This window comes from Rutilus rutilus (genome assembly GCF_951802725.1).
Source record: "Rutilus rutilus genome assembly, chromosome: 8".
NCBI lineage: Eukaryota > Metazoa > Chordata > Actinopteri > Cypriniformes > Leuciscidae > Rutilus > Rutilus rutilus.
In genome coordinates, this window is record NC_140222.1 from 17,604,299 (window position 1) to 17,625,783 (window position 21,485).

Here is a 21,485-nt window from a genome sequence, read left to right on the forward strand (position 1 = left end):
GTCAGCACCTTTAAGGACTGCCCACTGAATGCCTATAAGATACCATATAAAGTTACATTAGTCAGATGAAATTTGGAAGTCTACAGCATCACAGCGAAGTCCTCAATAAAGAAAAACTTCTGCTTGAAAGATATCCCAAAACGTCTCCTGGTTCTGCTTCGATTAAGGAATAAGTTTCCAACAATCTAACTTGTAAGACTAGTCTTAGAGGTTTATGCAACCGGCCCCTGGTCCTAAGCAGGTCTTAGAATTAGGTAAATACAACCTCAGATGAACAACAACACATGGCATATTACACCATGTCATTATTTATTTAACAAAAACTAGGCCAAACTGGAGAAGCCATGTGTGAAAATCTAAGTACACCCTTGGAATTAAGAGGGTAAGTAGCAGTCGGGCCGGGCGCTGCTAATCACATGTCTTTGATTAAATGATCATCAGCAAGTGTGATCACCTCTATAAAAGTTTTAGCAGTTTGATGGTCTGGAGCGTTAAGGTGTGTGTTAACACAATGCCAAGGAGGAAAGACACAGAGAAAATCGCAAAACACCCAAGAACTATACACCTCAGACTCTACAGGCCTCAGTTAACATGTTAAATGATAAAGTTCATGACAGTTGTTATGGTAATTAATTTCATGTAATGTATGTGCTTGCATGACAACAGACAATAGTTTAGTGGAAAATTACTGTGTACTGTCCAAATGTGAAGATGTCTTTTCAACAGAAGGTGTTACATGTCTCCTCGACATCATGCCATTTCTTAGAAACAGTCCCTCTTTCTCTGGGTCAAGAGAATAAGACAATAAAATGCCCTTATATGGTATAGATCTTCTTTCTGAATTAACATAACAGGAAAACAGCAGGGTGAGGTGTGAGTGATGTGTGAAAAGGCAGCCTGCACTAGGTGGGGTTGCCCTTGGCAACAGGAAACTCTGAAGTCTGCATGTAAATGGCTTTCTTGCAAGAATAAAGTACTGCAAAGACAAATGTGTTTGGTTTTCATTGCAATCTCACAACTACATAGATAATTTCCACAACACAGTACAATTAGAAAAAGAATTTGGAATGGTTGCCAGGAGAAAGCCTTCTCTCTAAAAAGACCATGGCAGCACGGCTTTGGTTTGCAAAGTTGCATCTGATTTCGTTGGACAGACGAGACCAAAGTGGAGATGTTTGGCCATTATTATTATTATGCACAGAAAACCAAACACAGCATATCAGCACAAACACCTCATACCAACTGTCCATCACGTTGATGGAGGGTTGATGATTTTTGGCTTAAGCAATTGTACATTATCCCCTATCTCTAAAGTTTTATTAGACAGCTCTGTAGAATACTTGATTCCGATTGGTCAATCACACCTTCCAGTTATTCCCAGATAACCTCTCAAAGCAGATAACGCAGGCTCATCCGGGTTACTGAAGTCAGCAGCGCTATACATTGCTAGGAATGGTTTTTCATCGTGGAAGTTTTGAATTTGGTGAGCTAATAAATTATTAAAACAGTCGAATCAATATTTTGTGTAGCCTACAGTTATTTAATTATGCCATCCATCACTGACTCGCTCTCTCTTGCTTCATATAAAGCAGCTTCTGACATTTTTGTGACTACTTTTTTGTCCACTGTTGGATTATAAAATACAAATAGGTACGATTTTAAAACAGTTTAATCGGAAATCAATATCTCTTATCTCCATAATTATATGTGGCGAAATTTGCGTCGGGGTCCTCATCACCCTGTCGGGGGTTATTTTGAGAGAACAACCGGCTGGATGTACATGATAATAATACATTATCCCCTACTTAGAATATTTATTAGCTTTTGGTTAACCTCTGTGAAGACAAGACCACAGTATCAGTCACTCATTTATCCCCACATTTATTGAAACAAAATTCAAGTAACGATCAAAAGGAAACGTTTAATGAAAAGGGGGAAACAACATTGTATTTCATGGTTAACCAAAAAGTAATTAAAAGCTCTGTTCCGGGGAAAAGTTTTTGAGAAAGTACATAAAAGGTGGTTGCGGTGTAAAATAACTGACTCGATTTTATGGGGATCTGTTATCTGATGATAGGCCTACTACTGAATACTGTACATTTAAACACTACATTTTGACTATGCACAAAAACAAATTCATAACTTACCAATCAGATGCCATAAAAAAATCACAACAAATGCATGAGCCATTTTCTTCAAGAGTTTGCAGAACATTCTGAAATAAGAACAACTTGAAATTACTTTTTTTCCTCTTTTTTTTAACAAATTTAAATCCAACAGAAATAAAACCTTATTAATTTGTTCAATAATCGCAAACAAATTAAAGGATCAAACTTAAAGTTTACTGTCATGTGATAAAAATTATATTTAGGAAAATATGTTTTTCTAAAGCAATGTTCTAAAACTCTGAAGACAGAGAACAAATTACTCAAGTGCAATGCTCAGGTACTGTATGTCTTACACTGTATAATACGCCCTTCCCTTTTACGTTACACAGGTCATTGTGGCTTTTCCAAATTCAAGCTTGAACATAAACTTTGTACAGTCAGTTAATGTGATGTTTTGTAATAATGTAGGCTACTGTTAGTGTTAAAGTGGGACACTTTAGAAACTTCTGAAATTTGGAAACTTTTTTTCTTGCTGCATTTGTACTTAGGATCCAAATGTAATTTAACCTGAAAGCATCCTATAGGATAGCAATAAAAAAAATAAAAAAAAAATTGAAATACTGGAGAGAATAATATTAAATAATAAATAATATTAAAATCCTTCTTAAGATTATTTTTTTATTAATAATATAGCCTACTGTTCATAATTCTGAATCTTTAAGATTTTTAAATGTTCATAAAGGCTCCATTAGCCTATTGATCACAAATACAGGAGCCTATTAATCACAAATACAGTCAAAACTATAATATTGTAAAAATGATTACAATATAGAATAACCCTAACTATGTGATCACCAACACATTTCAATAGATAAATACTAAATAATTAATCGGAACATAACTCGCAGTGTATGCTAATTAGTATACAGACTTTGGACATAGGTTAAACATATAAATATAAATAGGCCTAACATCTACTCACCTATGCATGCAAACTTTACCCTCCTCTCCTTCATAAGATTGATTTACACTGTCGTTGCGTCTCACTTATTTTAAGGGCATTCATTAATTTATGTTTATTAATTTAAGTTTGAATACATTTTAAGTTTCGCTTCGCTTGTTGTCTCAAACAGGCAAAAAAAAAAAAAAAAAAAACACTCTTAACTCATTACGCAAATTACGCAAATGTTTTGAAAATGTGAACAGTTGTAATTAAAGCTTTTCAATGAGACAATTTTACCCTTTTGAAATAATCCATTCCGGTTTGAAGACCGTACACTAAGATCTTTAGCTGCCATTTGCTTGCGCGTTGTCTTATGAACACGCCCACAACAGGGGAACGTAAATAAGCTTACATGCGCCACCCAGTGAAACCAAGGGTGCTTCTCGAAGTAGGGGAGACCGGGGAGTGTTGTAATGCAAGGGTCAGTTGTAAGAAAAGATATGTGGTGATGTCATCAATATCATAAACTCGCATTACATTTTTGAGCTCACAGGAAAAGTATGTGACCATGAGCAACATTGTACATTTTATGACCAAAAGAAAACGATTTTCAGGAACTAAAGTACTTTTTATTTTATTTTATTTTATTTTATTTTATTTTATTTTATTTTATTTTATTTTATTTTATTTTATTTTTATCAAGTTCAGCCTATTTTTTGCCGTTACTTCACTTGCAAAATATAAATGAGCCATTTCTTTATTTCAATTTGATGCTATGCATTAATGCTAACTTCAAACCTACATGCTAACAAGTGAAAAGTATTAAGTGAATATTAACAAGAAAATAAATAAGTAGAAAATATAACACTGAGGTTGCTATAGTATTGCCAAAAAATGGCTTGCCATAGCATGTCACTGTGTTTTATAGTAGGCCTATGCATGTTAGAGCAATTGATGGTTATTATACAGCAGGGTTTCTCAAACTCGGTCCTGGAGGGCCACTGTCCTGCACAGTTTAGCTCCAACCCTGATCAAACACACTTAGCTTGCTCAGGTGTGTTTGATCAGGGTTGGAGCTAAACTGTGCAGGACAGTGGCCCTCAGGACCGAGTCAAAATCCAGGTCAAAATCCATACAACGACAGGTCAAAACAAGAAACAAACAAGAACAGAACATTGAAGTGCAACGTGACATTAAACAAGGACTCCATGACAATGACTGAACAGACAGGGTAGCCTATGGCTGCGTTCCAGTCCAATATTGTCATGCCCTTCACTTGCTAACTTCCCTCCGTCTCGTTCACTCGGATGTACATCATTGCTTACGATGCACGAGTGCCCACTACTAGAGGAAACTGCAATGGGCTGAATTGGAACGTCCTAAGCCCTTGATCACTTGGAATCAGCGACGTAGTTGATTTATTATTTACATTTGTTCTCCCTTTAAGAATTTGTTTAATGCAGCATCCAAATCTATATATGGTGTTTGGGTTGTTTTCAATAAAAAAAAAAATAGAATTAATATATCATAGAGTTGTTTGTTGTGGTAGTGATTAGACGAGATCTGTGGTGACGTCACAATCGTACTGCATTGTGAGACATATAGGTGCCTGAAGTGTACATATGAAGTAGACTCGCTCCCTCTGTCAAAATCGAGGGAACGAGGGTCTGTCCATCTAAACTTCCCTCGTCCACTTCACGAAGTGGAACGCACTTCAAAATAGCGGCGGGGATTCCCTCGAGGGGAAGTGCTTAGGCAAGTTCGCAAGTGCGTGTCTAAAAGTGGACTGGAACGCAGCATGAATAAACACACAGATACTAACAAGGTGACGGGAAATAGCTGTGTGCAATGATCAATGAGTGACAGAACAGGATGATGGGAGATGTAGTTATGAGTGAATGACACCGTGGGGGAAGAGGACCTCTAGTGGTTACCCAGGGAACACAAACCAGACACTGTGACATAGGCCTATTCATGATACATGTATTTCAAATACGTATTTCAAATATAAAATAGTATTTTGTAATTTGTATTTTATAGGGTTGATGAAAATGGCTCCATATGGAGCCATGGTTACAACAAGGTTACAGGTTATCAAAATACTTTAGTGTTTTGTATTTTTGTATTTTTAAAATACTGTAAAATACTTTGTAAGAAGTCTACATCATAGAAATGTGGCGTCTGATTTGTGTCGACTCAGTAGTTTGCCCAGACCTGTTGAGATCAGAACAGAAAATTGATCCATATGGAAAAAGTTAAGAAACATACAGGCTGCCAGCTTTCCATAATTTATTTGCATAAATTGCTATTATTTTTAACTGTTCATGTTAAAGTCCCTGTAAAGTCAAAATTAAGTATGTGTTCTGAGTTTGTCACACCACAGAAAAATGTGTTATTAGCCACCCAGCCAAATTTGAATGATAAAAAAAGTCGGCAAGTACATAAAATAAGCGATCAAAATCTTGAAAAAATGAGCAGTAGTCTCTGCTCTCAAACGCTGAGGGCGTGTCCGCTGGCTGCGCTGAAACCACGCCCACTCGCGGGAAAGCTGCCGTCGCCACACTCAACTGTCACAGCTACAGCCGGAATGGATGCTCCTAGCAGCTTAATTTGTTTTACAAAGCCATACATGTTCGAGCCTGGACTACCTACTATAATTATAACATAAGCACACAAGGTAACATACACTCATTGGTGGGCACGCACTGCCGATGATGGCACCAGTTGTCGGCACGACGGGAGGATGAAGGCCGAGGCGGGAGATAGTCGGTTCGGCCACATTCACCACCAGTAACAGCGGATTATCAGTGAATGAATCCCAGTTGTCTCCGACGAAAGTTTATAAAACTATGCCGTGTAAAATGATCACTACAGAGGCGGGTTTTGGCGGTGATCCTCAGCTCTCCATCAAGGTGGCTCTTCACAAAATTAATCCACCTCTTGTTGATATGATAGTTTTTCGGAAATTTAAATAAGGACACCGATCTGTTTTGTACGTGATCGCATCCAGGTAATACGCATTTCCGTGATGAAGGCATAGCTAGCTAGCCTGACTATGTCAGACTTCTTACTTCCGCTCAATTTCATTTCGCTTCTGTAGTCAGTCTGAGACAGCGTAATAGCTTTCCGTTTTCCTCCGGTCTGAAAACAGCCGGGCCAATCAACGAACAGAGGGCGGGCTGAGAGCCGTGACGTAGACACTGATTGTACCGTGGATGCGTAGATTTTAGGCTTGTTCGACTTCATGCAGCTCTGCGCAGACCGATCGGCGGCTGACTTGAAGCAGTGCATGCCGGTTAGAAATTTTGTCCGACCTGATGCAGCGCCGACGCCACGTGACTGTGACGTATGCCATCAAAGTACCGCGAGAGCGATTCGAGAGTAGCCGGAGAACTCAGCCAGCGCAGCTTCTCAAGAGCGGCTGCATTGGGCTGCACGAGGGCGGATGACGACACAGCTGTTCCACGATTGGCCGGATTCACTGCATGACAACGATCACGTGTGTTTCGTGTTTATTCGAACACCTTTAGTTCCTCTAAAGCTCTCAAATCAGTTTATTATAACAGTAAACACTCTTTTCATGTCGTTGTCATGTTATATTGTGTCATGTTTATCAAATTAAACTGATTAAAAAACGTAGACTCCACTTCATTTATAACAGCTTATGTTGAACTTTATTCTTGTTCAAACAGACGCTGTATGAAGCAGTAGCCTACATAAAGTATTGAATAAAAATGTATCTGAAAAATCTGTGTATTATTTGTCAAATATTGCATTTATTTCACTTCAGCTGTGGTAAAGTATGCAAACACCACGTGAGCAGTCACTACGGGAACCAGAAAGTGTCCGACTTCACGTCTCCGTTTGCAGCTCCTCCCCGCCTGCACGCGGCTACTCTCGCCGATCGGGTGCATCCAGCCGCAGCCGATGTCGAACACACCTTTTTACTTCACATAATCTGCAAAAGTCGCGCACAGCCATGTTCACTCTGGTATTTCGCTCGATGGTTTTGTTTTCGCATCATACATGTGTTTACAGTGGAAGTTAGATGCGGCTGAGCATGCGCATAACACACGCCATAACCAAACGTTATGTGATTGGCTTACGGGTAACCAATGATTTTAAACTTCAGACAAGCGCCCCCCCCGCGAGAGAGAAAACACTTCTCTATTATGCCATTCCAGACTCTGTCTACGAATCAAAGTGAAGTAGCAGAGTTTGGTATTACCAGGCTAATAGCTAGCTAACAAACTGTAGGATGTAGTAGTAACTAATAGTACTGACAGTAACTCGCGATTGAGTTGCAAACTGATGTGAACGGGCTCCAGTGCGTCATCAAGTAGGGGCGTGTCCAGGAGCTCAGGGGCTCCAGTGCGTCATCGAGCCCCCGTTTTAGCCCCACCCAAAAAATCCGGAACACAGCAACGGTGAAAAACTGTTTAACGGTCTAACTCCACAATTCAGTAATTCACAGTGCACAGTCTTTGTAATATGATTTAGCAATACATTTCTAACATTTATAATGTGTTTAGAATTTTTTTTTAGAATTGCCTTTACAGGGACTTTAAGTTTTGGTGTTCGTTTTATTAAACCAAGCAGCTGCCCCACAGTTAACACAGCTTGCTACTTTCAGCCTATGTTAAATTTGTTGTTGTGCAAGAAAACTAAATAAATAAAGTTGCTATGAATACAGGTGCCATCAGTTGTCTTCTTATGAATTACTTGTTTGTCATTAAATCAGTATTGCTGATGCAAAGTACGCCCTTCGTTGCCAAACACCAAGTAACTAAATAAGGATACAATTATGTGTCATTCACAAACGGTTAAAATGTTGTTTACTTTAAAACTAACCTTCATCTGGGAGATCATTCACAGCGATATGTGAATATTTGATCTGTTAACTTGCATAAGTCAGATTTATTGCATGACTTGGGCAGAGAAAAGATGTTTCTATCAAACATTGTTTACTTAATCAACTGAGTCAGTGTAATGGTGAAGGGACAGATCAAATAGGCCAATTGATGACAGGTTTGTGAAGAAATTTCCTGCTCCCTTGTGTAACAACCCCAATCACAATAAGAGTAATTTACAGGTTCTCTACTGGACCAGAGATTTTCTGTGGCTCCATAACCAATGAAACACTCAAGTACCCAACATTTGTTAGATACATTTTTGTACAACCATATAATAAAACCCACGGGGGACAGCAGGTTGATGCAATCAGGACAGGTACAATTCAACTAATCATGTATTTGTAATTAATGATAATCGGCAAGTTGGCTTAGAGAAGAATAAGGAATCAACAAACATCTAATTTAAGTTGTAGACGTACAGAAAGACCTACACTTGCCTTCAGCGGATCCCTTTTTACACATCAATACCATTACTTTCTCATCCATAAAAAAAAATAAAAAATCCATGCTGCTCTTCCATGCAGCCAAGTGACGATGGCTAAATGACAATCAAGCAAAGCGTCAGTTCTGGCAGGTCATGTTAGTCAAGCTCGCATAAGCAGACTCTCAGCTGATCCACGTCTACCTGTAGGAATACGACGCCTCTCACTGTATACATATATAAGCTCCTTCAGTATTATCAGCAGCTATCGCGTTTCTCAGGAGCAAATTAACCTCCATCCCCAGCTCCTCCTCTCGTCAGTCAGGATTTGGCATTCTTATTCCCCTTGAATCAGAATAAATTCTTGAATTATGTTGTACATTAAAATCTTGAATTAATGATAGGCTATATCTGCAATACATTCATGATGGTTCTGTTCTGTGTACCCATTGCTGATCTTGCCCATCAGAATCATACCACCCATCCTAACTGTATGCTAATTGTCAATCGTATTTGATGATAGTTGTCCTGACAGAAATATAGATAATTAAGTGATACATTTGGGATAATAAGTACAACAACCTATATAAGATTGTACTAGTGGTTTTTGGATATTTTAATCCCAAAAATCCTATATATTGTGCCTTTAAAGTAAATTCTGTAAGATTTCTTTTCAATAGACAGACCTAAAAAACAGCTGCGTGTAACCTCAACATTACATCCTCATTTCAAGAACCGCCCTTTCTTGTCTGTTTCTTGACTGTAGTCCGTGATGACACATTCACAAGACTGATAGTGAAGCCTCAGGTCTGGAACAGATTTAAACATCTAATTTAAGTTGTAGACATACAGAAAGAAATCAATATTCCTGATGTATGTTCAGTAGATAATTAAATTACATTAAACAGAATGATATTGTTTAATTGTTAGTTTATTGTGCTCCCAGGATCGGATGTGCTTGAGCTGAGGGAATCGTGCCCAAAAATGATGGCTTCTTTGGTCCCAATGATATGGATTATGCTCCTACTCCACCAAAGAGGTACTTTTAAGACATACTAAAGTAAACACAGACTAACGATGTGAATACATGACTGAATCAATTTCAAATTTGAATGTATGGAATAATATTTATGCCATGTTTATGCTTATTACAAAGGAGCAATGTTTAAGTCACTACACTCATGGCCAGTGGCCCAGGGCTGACTTGCTACGCCACTGCTCATGGGCTTGGCAATTAATTTAATGCCACAAAGAAAAGCAATACTTTACTTATTTATTTTCATTTGAAAGTGCAAATTCATATATATAAAACAATTTTCAGGGATTTTTGGCTTATTTAACTTATTAAGCAGGAAAACAATATTTAAAATGTATTCAAACTTTTTTACCCATTATACCACTGCTCAGAGAGTTTGGTCAACCACTATTGATATTTCACTGAACAAAGGAGCTAGTTTGTACTGGAACTTTGAATGTCTTTGCAGAAAAAGGTCACATTGTTGTTGTTGTTGTTGGCTTTTTTAATCTATTTAACATGTTTACCCTGTGTCGAGTCTTTCTAAATGTTTAAGCAGCCCTGAATGATTTTCCAACAAACTTCATCACCCTGACATAGGTACTCAATCAGCTTAGGTCGTGAATCAGTATATCATGCACATAAATTCAAGAGCCTGGCTAACAGGCTACATTACATGATCAATGACCGCAACCGCAACCCAAAGAGAACCGGTGCACCACGGTTTAAAAAAAACGCATTACCCTGGGAGGGGGGAGGACCCTGGCGAAATCTAACGAAATGTGGGACCAGGGTCTCGAAGGGACTAGCAGCGGTTGAACACTTATTTAGCAGTTACCTGAAGGTATCAAAATAAACACGAAACACATCACCATTTTCATCATTGAATATGGTTAAATTTGAAACAGATGTGCCAATATCTGAGCTTGTGCACTCTTTCTGGAGAGGCTGAGACGCTGTTTTATAAAGATCAGATCTTAATGTTTTATTGATTAACATTGTCTGTTTGTTCTGCAGGAGTGTTTGGTGCTGATAAAGATGAAGTAAAGACTGTGCCAGTGAAGGAGGGAGATTCTGTCACTCTAAAACCTGATCTTACTGAAGAACACAATAATCATAAGTTAGAGTTGTTAATTAAAGGTGCAAAAATAGCTGCAATCAATATAACAAGTCAGCAGATCTCATATAGTGATAGTGCTGGGAGATTCAGAGACAGACTGCAGCTGGACAATCAGACTGGATTTCTGACCATCAAGAACATGAGAACCACAGACACTGGACTTTATACACTAGAGATCACTGGAAAAACACTTTTGAGGAAGTCCTTTAGTGTTACTGTCTATGGTGAGAGAATAATATGTTATTTGTCCTGTCTAGTTTTTTTGTTTTGACAGTCAAATTTATTAATTATATTACAACATGATTTATAGGTTGTTTCCCCCCCAATTATGTATATAAAGATTCATTCATGTATTTCATATTTTTCATGTCAAAACTAATTTATTTTGCCACTGATTCAGCATATTAGGAACATCCCAAGCCATTGCTTGTTTGTCACTTATGCCTCTTATTATTTCAAAAGCATATATATATTCTTTATTTTTTGGACAGGGAACAATCAACAAAGTAAGACACTTCCATAAACACAGAATTTGGATTTAAGAAAAAAAAAAGAAAAAAAAAAGAGGAGCAAGGATGAAGACAAACAGGTAGCCGATATAGACATCAAAGAAAAATATACTAAAATAGTAAATATTTTGACAGAGAGAAACATAGAGTTTCAAAATTTCTATTATGTTTTTTGAAACATTTTAAACTCTGAAACATTTTAACAAACTCACATAGAAATATATTAAAGGAGGGCTTACATTTTTTTCAATTTACATGTATGGATATTATATCCCCATCAATAAAACAAAATTTACAACATCAAAGAAGGATGCATTTAAATCATCCTTAAAAAAAAAGCACATCTTGTTGGGTTATAGGAGGAATTGTCTCCATTTTTACTGACAACCAGCTATGTATATCAAAGCATAATTTTAGAACAAGCAAATCCTGTTCACACCGCCAGCAACTCGCAGTGAAAAAAGCAACATGATCTTGTTCATTTTCAATGAGAGTTGGCTGCTGCAACATGACCAATAGTAACCATTTGCAACTACAGTATATGTGGCTATTTACCCACCTGGCAGAGACAAAGTAGACAAAGTTTAACTAATGAGAAAAGACTTTCAGCAGCAACTACCAATAGTGAAGACAGAATAGAGCTCACATGATCTGTGTCTTGTAGTGTCAGCACGACAGCAGCTGGTCCAACTTTATACAATATGTGTCTGACCACATATAGAGACAATTATTACGGAAAATGATGGGTGGAAAAACATGTCTGAGAATGTGGAATATTACTTATTTCTGGTATTATTAACCATTAATCAATAAGTTTTGACAACATGTTGCACGTATAAAAATAACATACATACATAATCCCTCTTGCACCTTGTACATAATCAGATTTAATGGGTAACCATACAAATTAAGTAATTTAATTCCATAATTTACACAAATGCATATTACATATACAGCAACTAATGACCTGTGCAGGCATTCCTGCAGATTAAAGCTAGAGCGAATGTAATAATATAGGTCCTGTCTGGACTCACTGTAAGAGGGGTTAATGGATCGCAGTTTATCCGTGATACGGACCAGGCCCCATGCACGATTGCACATGCGATTCGCAGATTAATTGTAAAGTTTAACCATCATAGAGTGAAAGTTTATAATTTGTATGTGTTCTGTCTGGCCAATTTACACATTCATTCAAATGAGTTTGAACCATTCCTGTGCAAGAAGAGGAAAAATAGCAAAGTTACAATTGTGCCCACCCCCAATCATTTTTTTCTCGTTGATCCAAAAAATTATCTGAATCGTGAGTTTTGTGATCTGCTGAACCAGTACTGTATGACAATCTTCACAAACTTCACCCTGTAACTGTATCTGAAGATTTCATTGGTCACGTCAATCAAAGAGCTGATTGCTTACACCAGGGATGTCCAATCCTGCTCCTGGAGGACATTTGTCCTGCTGATTTTACCTCCAACCTGCTCCAACACACTTGCCTGGATGTTTCTATAGCTCTGTCTCAGTTCAGAGGCTGCATCCTTTTTTTTATTGCCTAGAAACTGTGGCAGCTGCGGAGTAAAAGTTTGTATTAGACTTTTTTTTTGAAAGTTATATTCAACTGTCAAAACAAAACAGGGTTCACAAATTGTCTAAATATGTTCACCATGGTCCATTTCTATACACAATAAAGATATTGAATAATATTTGAATGAGCCTTCATATTAGGACAGCCTTCATTGTGCCACTGTGGCTCATTCGGCCTTCGAAGGATGCAGCCTCTGAATTGGGACACAGGTTGGTAATCCTGAAGAGCTTGATTTGCTGATTCAGGTGTTTTAAATTAGGATTGATAGCTGGACTCTGCAGGACAGTGGCCCTCTAGGAACAGGTTTGGATACCCCTGGGCTACACAACGCTAACAAATACTAACCCTACCCTTCACCCCACCCAATAAGGAATGAAATTGGCTGCAGGGTGAAATTTGTGCTTAACTAGTTTGGGTGAAAAAATCACGCCAGAAATACGCCGAAATATAAAATGACTTTTTAATATTAATATACAAAAACTTTTTAAACCTGGTCACTTCATTGGTTTTCTCTGATCGGATATCTATCCGATCATGAAAAGACCAGGAGTAAATGCCCAACGAATTACTTTCAAGATTGCTTTTCAAATTCGATCACTCAAACCACTTCCGGAGGTGGTCTGGGACGCATTCCAGACGAAACTGGAAAGTGTAAATGCATCTGGTTATTGAAACCACATATATAAATTTTACTCCTCCCAGAATGTTAAAAAATAAATGTGTTAGAGAGTGTTGTAGGCAACATCAACATGACATATTTTAGCCAGATATGACAGCGCTACTGCAATACGCATCGCAGCAAAGTACAGTAGGTCTATCTCTTCAGCAAGCCAACGCACAAACTGCCGCAAATGAAGCAGATGCTCAAAACACAATCATCTATATAAAAGTAGTGAGACTAAGTAATCTTACCAGTGCTGATGTTACTTTCTCTCCTATTGTGATCTTTGATCTTGAAAATAGCTGATGATAAATACATGCAGCACATATCTGTTGCTGTTGTTTAACAGAGTTGAACTCTGTTAAATTTGCATATAGAGCAGGAATTGAAGATCAGGTTTATTTTCGTTTTGCGGAGATACATTTATGTGGCCAAGTATAAATGGAACTGCTTTAACAAATTAGATATTCGATCAGAGAAAACGCATGAAGTAACCAGGTGTTGCTGTAATTTAAATTATATTTATATTTTTGTTAAAAAATTCCCTTTTTTATTTAATTAAATTTTAGAGACAGCCACTGGGGTGACAAAAATGTATGTTGAATTATGCTTTAATATTTTCCAGCTCCTCTGCCCATTCCTGTCATTAGCAGATACAGTCCTTCATCATCATCATCATCAGGATCATTGCTGTGTTCAGTGATGAATGTGTCAAGGGCGAATCTCTCCTGGTACGCAGGAATCAGTGTATTGTCCAGCATCAGTGTGTGTGATCTCAGCATCAGTCTCTCTCTACATCTGGAGGTGGAATATCAGGATAAAAACACCTACAGCTGTGTGCTGAACAATCCCATCAGCAACCAGACCACACATCTGGACAACATCACTCAACTCTGCTGTCACACATGCGCAGGTCAAACAGCTGTTGATTTGACTGTTCCAAAGCAAGATTCTTCACCCAGTAATATATATATATATATATTTTTTTTTTTTTGTGTGTACTTTGCAAAGAGACTTAGCTAATGTAGTTAGCTGCCAATAGCAGGAGGGAAAACATGAAGAACATGAAGAGTGTATGTGCCATGGAAATGTTGAAAATTTGGCTGGTGAATTTCGCAGTGTAACAGATTAGTATATGTGCGTGATGTGGCATGTAAACTAAATAACATTATTTATAGAAATGAAAAATTCCTTTATAAGATAAATGATACATTTAAAATGATGACAGAGAATGTTTAATGCAATCAAGAGATACTTCATAACACCCTTAACTGACATTATATGTGAATTTAAAAAACTTAAAATGATGTGCACAGATTAATGTTTGTTACAAATCAGACTAAAACAATCTTACACTAATATCTGTTTCTCTATAATTACAGCACAGACTGAACAGATCACCTATGTGCTGATATTTGCTGGTGCTACTGTAACTTTTCTGGTCATGGGATCTATTGTGATGACCTGTGTATACAGGAAGATTAAAAAATCAGGACAACAAGGCAAGTTATAACGACATTTGCATTTCCCAAAGGAAATACCAGTGTTTGCAAGACAGCAAAAGAATAGTGTTAAATACTTGACAATTTGACTATTAGTTTAAACTGATGTCAACTCCAAAAATCCATGTAATCCAAATATTTGGTAAAAAAACAAAGACATTCCAGTATGCAAATATATGACGTCAGGTATAAAACAGTGGAAGATTTTAAAACTTTATATATATATTTTTTTAGATATTGAAGATTTTCACATACAAAGCTTGAGTCTAGTCCCAGACTAAAATGTATGTTTGAGCTGTTTTAACAGAAAGCAACTTGCACTGATATATCTTAAAATAAGTCACTGCCATTGATTTGTCTCAAGATGTACATCAGTTTTTTTAACTGATTTTTAGAAATGTTACTTAAATGCCCTAATTGAACTAAAACCTAATCCTGGCTTAATCTAAGCCCTGTCTGTGACACTGGGTCTAAGAGTTTTGCATTTTACTGTATTGTAGAAACAGTTCAGCGTGGGGAAGAGATAACTTATGCCGATCCAACATTCTACAAACAAAAAATGCGCAAAGTGGTAAGATAATTGATTACTTTATATGTCTGACCTATTCTCCGGAAACAGTTGGATTTGTGTTTGAAAATGTCAGGAAAATTTTAACTTTATTATAATATAAAGTAATTATTATTATATAATTATTATATTAATATCTGATTGTGTTTGTTTTTTCTTGCAGAGAGTCCAAAAAGAGGCTGATGTGGTGTATGCAGGTGTTGCCATGAGTCGTTGATCTAATTCTCTTTTTATTCTGTTACCTTATTAATGCAGTATTATAATAGTGTATTTTGTGAATGTGCCCTGTAGATTTCGAAATAATTTTTGAGTCCATTCTGATTGTAACGTTTGATCAATTTAGATTAAATTAGTTTAGCTAAAAAGGTCAAACATCATCACGAACGGATAATTTTTGAGAATCTCCATGCATTTCTTCATGCACAACACTGCTGAAGCGCCACCTTGTTAATGAACATAGAAACATGTTGCTAACTGTTCTGTCTTCAAAATACTTAGTGTAAAAGTTCTAAAAAAGCCGATATGTGAAAGTTTTTTATATTTGTAATCATGTTGCTTCTTCAAATAATTATAAATGATTTTCATTATCTTTAAGTACATGATTACACAATCTTGAGATGGAGTCATGTGATCACTTAGTGAGCCCTTACTGATTTTAATGATATTTAGAATACATTTGACTTCTTATTGATTTTATCATTGAATAAATGTTGTAAGTTGGAAAGTAGAAACGTTTTTTCCTCTCTTAGAACAGATGTGATTTAGTCTGTATGATTGAATATATATACAGTGAGGAAAATAAGTATTTGAACACCCTGCTATTTTGCAAGTTCTCCCACTTGGAAATCATGGAGGGGTCTGAAATTGTCATCGTAGGTGCATGTCCACTGTGAGAGACATAATCTAAAAAAAAAAATCCAGAAATCACAATATATGATTTTTTAACTATTTATTTGTATGATACAGCTGCAAATAAGTATTTGAACACCTGTCTATCAGCTAGAATTCTGACCCTCAAAGACCTGTTAGTCTGCCTTTAAAATGTCCACCTCCACTCCATTTATTATCCTAAATTAGATGCACCTGTTTGAGGTCGTTAGCTGCATAAAGACACCTGTCCACCCCATACAATCAGTAAGAATCCAACTACTAACATGGCCAAGACCAAAGAGCTGTCCAAAGACACTAGAGACAAAATTGTACACCTCCACAAGGCTGGAAAGGGCTACGGGGAAATTGCCAAGCAGCTTGGTGAAAAAAGGTCCACTGTTGGAGCAATCATTAGAAAATGGAAGAAGTTAAACATGACTGTCAGTCTCCCTCGGACTAGGGCTCCATGCAAGATCTCACCTTGTGGGGTCTCAATGATCCTAAGAAAGGTGAGAAATCAGCCCAGAACTACACGAGAGGAGCTGGTCAATGACCTGAAAAGAGCTGGGACCACCGTTTCCAAGGTTACTGTTGGTAATACACTAAGACGTCATGGTTTGAAATCATGCATGGCACGGAAGGTTCCCCTGCTTAAACCAGCACATGTCAAGGCCCATCTTAAGTTTGCCAATGACCATTTGGATGATCATGGGAGAAAGTCATGTGGTCAGATGAGACCAAAATATAACTTTTTGGTCATAATTCCATTAAACGTGTTCGGAGGAAGAAGAATGATGAGTACCATCCCTTACAGAAAAAACACATGAATTTCACATGTTATCACATGTTTTCCACATGTGATTACATGTGACCTCATGTGATCACATGTGTTCTCATGTGAACAACATGTCACCACATGTGAACAACATGTCACCACATGTGAACAACATTTTACCACATGTGAACAACATTTCACCACATGTGAACATAATGGAGCATGTGGCACATGTGGAAAACATGTTTCTATAGGTTATAATGTGGAGCTCATGTGAAATATATTTGCACATGTTGTAAAATAATTTTTAACATGTGAATCATGTTTCCACATCACAAATACTGTACATTTTCAGCTTCTTTGTAATGGGAAGTTGTCCCATTTTGTCACAGTCATACTTAACTTCAAGTAAGTGCCAGTTAATAAATAATCAATTTTAGACTTAATAACGACAAAAATGTAAACCATATTCTATGTTTTTTTGTGTGTTGTTACGTCCTGAGACGTATTTGTGATTGGTATTAGAAATGTTTTATAAGTTATACATAATCATGTCGAGAGAAAGCCCACCCAGCACCAGACGTCATTAAGACATTGTTTTTTGGGCTGAATCAAGTCGGCCCGTCATAGTCTTAATTTAGCCCAAAAATAGACGTTGACATTTGGGCTTTGTTTGGTCCGTCTGTTTTAAACCACATTTAGCCCTAATATAGCATAAATACAATTAAAGTCTATTGTAGCAAGTGAATAAATAGATTGTAGAAATAGTTTCAAAGTTACGTGTCACTGCACATCCCAGAAATACATTATTTGTGAACACCTATGTTCGTAAACCATCTACCTACATGATTTGGCATAAATCCAGTAAAAAGCGCTCCCTAGTGGTTTGTATCTCGTTGAAAACTTGTGCTGAATATTATTACACCTATATCTGAACATTTGTTAACAGTTACTACATTAAATATGCCTATAATGCATCCATAAAAACATTAAACATCAAAGTAGTTTAAACACTGTAGACCCCGATAAACAACAGCACTATTAATATATTCACATGTGAATATTAATATATTCACATTATGTAAAGCACTGTTAAATATTGAAATACATTTAATAGATTTGAAATACATTAAAAAAAATACTTAGAATAAAGCTTTGTTCTTCGTGTCACATCTGTGAATTTGTGTAGAAAACGTTCATAATTATATCATGTAGTTTTTGCTATTTTGTTTCCACACCGCGTTTACCATTCCTAAAGGTAGGCCTATATATTATATTATAATGTAGCCTATTATAACTGACAGACTTGTACGTTTTCAATGCTTTTATATTTTCATTCTATTTACAGTTTGCGATGGCCACAAGCCTACTATCCACTTAATAATGTATCAAGTTTCAGGATATTTTAGCTGATTATCAAATAATTCACTCCATCAATTCAAAATGTATGTAAATGCTGCGTGACTTCTACGTGTTTTAATGGGCGCGCGCGCTGAATATTCAAGCAGCATTTGAACTGGAGCGGAGGGCGTTACCATGGAAACGAGGCAGCAGCTCAACTGACAATCAGCGAAACTCCGTCTCTCGCTGTTGTTTTAACTACTTTAAGGTAAGTTTAGTCCATAAAATTACACAGATTGTACATACAAGTGTTTCTGAGACTTTCTTTCATGTAAATGACTCGCTTCCGTTGAATATTTACTTTATAGAAATGGCTTAGTGTCTTAGCAAAAGTCCGTTAGCATCTCAACCGTTAACGTTAGGCTAACTTGAGGTAACTTAACGTTAAGTTAGGTTAACTATAGACTTGAGCTGTAAGTATGGGCGTTTAATCACATATTATGTGTAGATGAGATATTTTGATAGTTTTGTAAAGGTTTTGCTGACAATTGGTCAATGGATGAATGGGAATAGTCTAATTTATTTAACCTAAAAGTACGGACTGTATGGTTAATTCATAGTTATCAAGTGACGTCAGGATGCAGCGAGCTGTACTTGACCTGGAGGGCAAAATAAGCCTTTCCTCCATTGCCCACCAGTCATTTTGATCAGGTTTGTAGTTAGTATTAATGTAGTAAAACAGTGTTATTAAAATAGCAACTTCATACCACTTATTCATGATGCATACTTTGTACAGGTTAGCAGATGAACACAGAACAAGTTATTTATAACATAATAATAGTGTTTGTCTTCTCCCCTTTACAGTATTGTTTGCCATCTAGTCCTGATCACAGAGTTTAGCTCCCAAACCCAATAAAGCAGACCTGAGCAGCTGATCCAGGATCACCAGAAACTCTGCAGAGCTTTGGTCTGGACACCAGTGTTGTAAGTTCAGAACATATTGCAGGAGATATAATATCGTCTCTCAAGGTCCACTTACATGCAGAGGTTTACTCCAACCTAGTCCAGCACACCTGAACAAGCTATTCAAGGTGCTAAACTCTGGGTAAATATCACTCAGTTCTCTAGCTCAGTAGTCAGTGGTTAAAGGCCGTCTTTATCACAACATCCTTACAGTGCACTGAAACATTTGCTCCCTAAAAACTCACTATGTTATCGGAAATTCTGAAGCTCAAAACTTTAATCACACAAGACAGTTCGCTACAAAATTACATGTGATAGGCACTAGCGGCGCCAGGATTTTGATTGTAGGCGCTTCTCTGCGGCACTGAGGACAGCGACTCAGTAGCCTACCTGAATTTAATGCATAATTAAGCATAAAAAAAAAAAAAACTGTAGGATTTTTTTTTCTTTCTTTTTAATACAATTACAATGTAATATTTTCAATTGTTTAATAACATTATAGGCCTATTATTTTTAGTTTATTAACAGTAGGGATGCACCGATCCGATACTCAGTATCGATATCGGCTCCGATACTGCCATTTTTGGCGGATCGGGTATCGGTCAGACGAGGCCGATCCAAATCCGATATTGTGTGTATACTATTCTGTGTTATTGTTAAGCCACACAAAAGGCACACAAACATTATAAAGCACCATACATTTTTGTGCACAATATTTTAAGTGTTCTGAAGCCATTATATAGTATAATGTGAGATATAAATGAATATTTAAGTCGTTAAATTCAAGATCACGTAAATGTTTCTCTCAGCTGCGGCTGTCAATCATTCTTCATTCAGCATTCAAACAGCGCGTCGCGTTCGGTTACGACAGTTAACACGATGAAACTCTCTCCAAGATGATTCAATGTTACTATTATTATACTTGATCTGTAGATAAAGGTCTATGGTTTCGCATAAAACAACTCTTATCTTGCTGGATTTTATTGCTGTACCTTAATCATGTTACTTTCTACCGGGTGTCTGTTAGATCACAACACTGGAGAAAAGTCAGAGCACTATTTGTTCTTCACACGCACAGTAACTGAAATTTAAAACTGTTAAAAGAAAATGCTGAATAGACTATTGCATAGATAGATACTGTATAATACACTACGCATCAATATGTATTTTCTTTGTGCTTGAAACTTTTCAATGCGGACTCGACGCGCTGCGCGCTGTGACTCATGTTGCTTCAAGCGCATCATTCTGCGCTCGGGATGCGCATAAAAGCGCTTTGTGCCGCTCTGTATTGGAGCCTTTCATATCATAATACAGGGACGCAATGAAAGATTATTAATAGCCTTTCTTGTTCTGTCCTATCTATCATATGTTGCTACCTCATTAAACAGCTGTGCTATACAGTTAAAAAATGTCTCAATTTTATAGTAGGATATAACATAATTGCTATTAATTGCTAAGTTTTACCAGATTTAGTGTTACACTTATTGTCTCTAATTTGTTCCCCACTAAATTTTTTTTTTTTTTCACAAAATGTTCAGATTTTATACAATTATTGTGCACTCGTGATTTTTCTAGACTAAATTTTACTGAATTATCCACTAATCTAGTTTATAATAGCATTTATGTCAGATTATGATCATATATTTTTTGTTGTTGTTGTTTTTCTTTTTTTCAGTTCTTATTATCAGTTCAACACAGAGTTATAGAAATTCTACTTGATTAAAAAAAACCTGTGCTGGTATCGGTACGGATCGGTATCGGCCGATACTCAGAATTTTTGGTATCGGATCGGTTCTGAAAAAATGGTATCGTTGCATCCCTAATTAACAGCAACAACAACAACACACACACACACACATACACTTCTCTGCATATCTTCAGACAAAATAAAGATATCTGACAAAACAATGAAGATATTTTACAAACCAACTGCCAGGGATGTGCAAACACTTTGTATTGTATAGCCATTGTATGTGTATTTCAATTATAAATACGTTACAATATGGAGTAAAATTGGTTGCAACTCTGGTTTCATCACAAATTTAAGGAAACAGGCCTAACTAATATAGTGATGTTACATTATTTTATTTTATAAGCGTCAAATTATTATTATTATTAATTTATTTTATTATTAATGATCAATTGTACTTTTATTTCTCCATCAGGGTGTAGCCAAAGTGATGCTCTGTCGTCATTG

At 36.8% G+C, this 21,485-nt stretch overlaps 3 protein-coding genes across 6 annotated transcripts in view; 2 read left to right on the forward strand and 1 right to left on the reverse strand.

The window, feature by feature from the left end:
* The window catches only part of LOC311295904 (uncharacterized protein), a 90,500-nt gene extending 86,561 nt beyond the window's left edge, over positions 1 to 3,939 (reverse strand). The window contains exons 1-2 of one of the 4 annotated variants that reach the window (XM_084417460.1): positions 3,091 to 3,431; positions 2,148 to 2,215 (exon numbers count right to left, since the gene is read on the reverse strand). In XM_084417460.1, the coding sequence (XP_084273586.1) occupies positions 2,148 to 2,215; positions 3,091 to 3,098 (76 nt within the window). In that variant the 5' untranslated portion in view covers positions 3,099 to 3,431. Of the gene's footprint in view, positions 1 to 2,147; positions 2,216 to 3,090 lie in introns of all 4 variants that reach the window. The other 3 variants (XM_084417461.1, XM_084417463.1, XM_084417462.1) reach the window with 3 other exon arrangements.
* LOC311295887 (uncharacterized protein) overlaps positions 1 to 21,485 on the forward strand; it is a 515,693-nt gene that overhangs the window by 328,734 nt on the left and 165,474 nt on the right. The window lies entirely within an intron of this gene.
* LOC311295903 (uncharacterized protein) lies at positions 9,168 to 16,065 on the forward strand. The gene is made up of 7 exons (XM_084417459.1): positions 9,168 to 9,192; positions 9,332 to 9,424; positions 10,418 to 10,744; positions 13,895 to 14,182; positions 14,652 to 14,771; positions 15,272 to 15,342; positions 15,503 to 16,065. The coding sequence occupies exons 2-7, from the start codon at positions 9,370 to 9,372 to the stop codon at positions 15,554 to 15,556; spliced, it is 915 nt and encodes a 304-aa protein (XP_084273585.1). The 5' UTR covers positions 9,168 to 9,192; positions 9,332 to 9,369; the 3' UTR covers positions 15,557 to 16,065.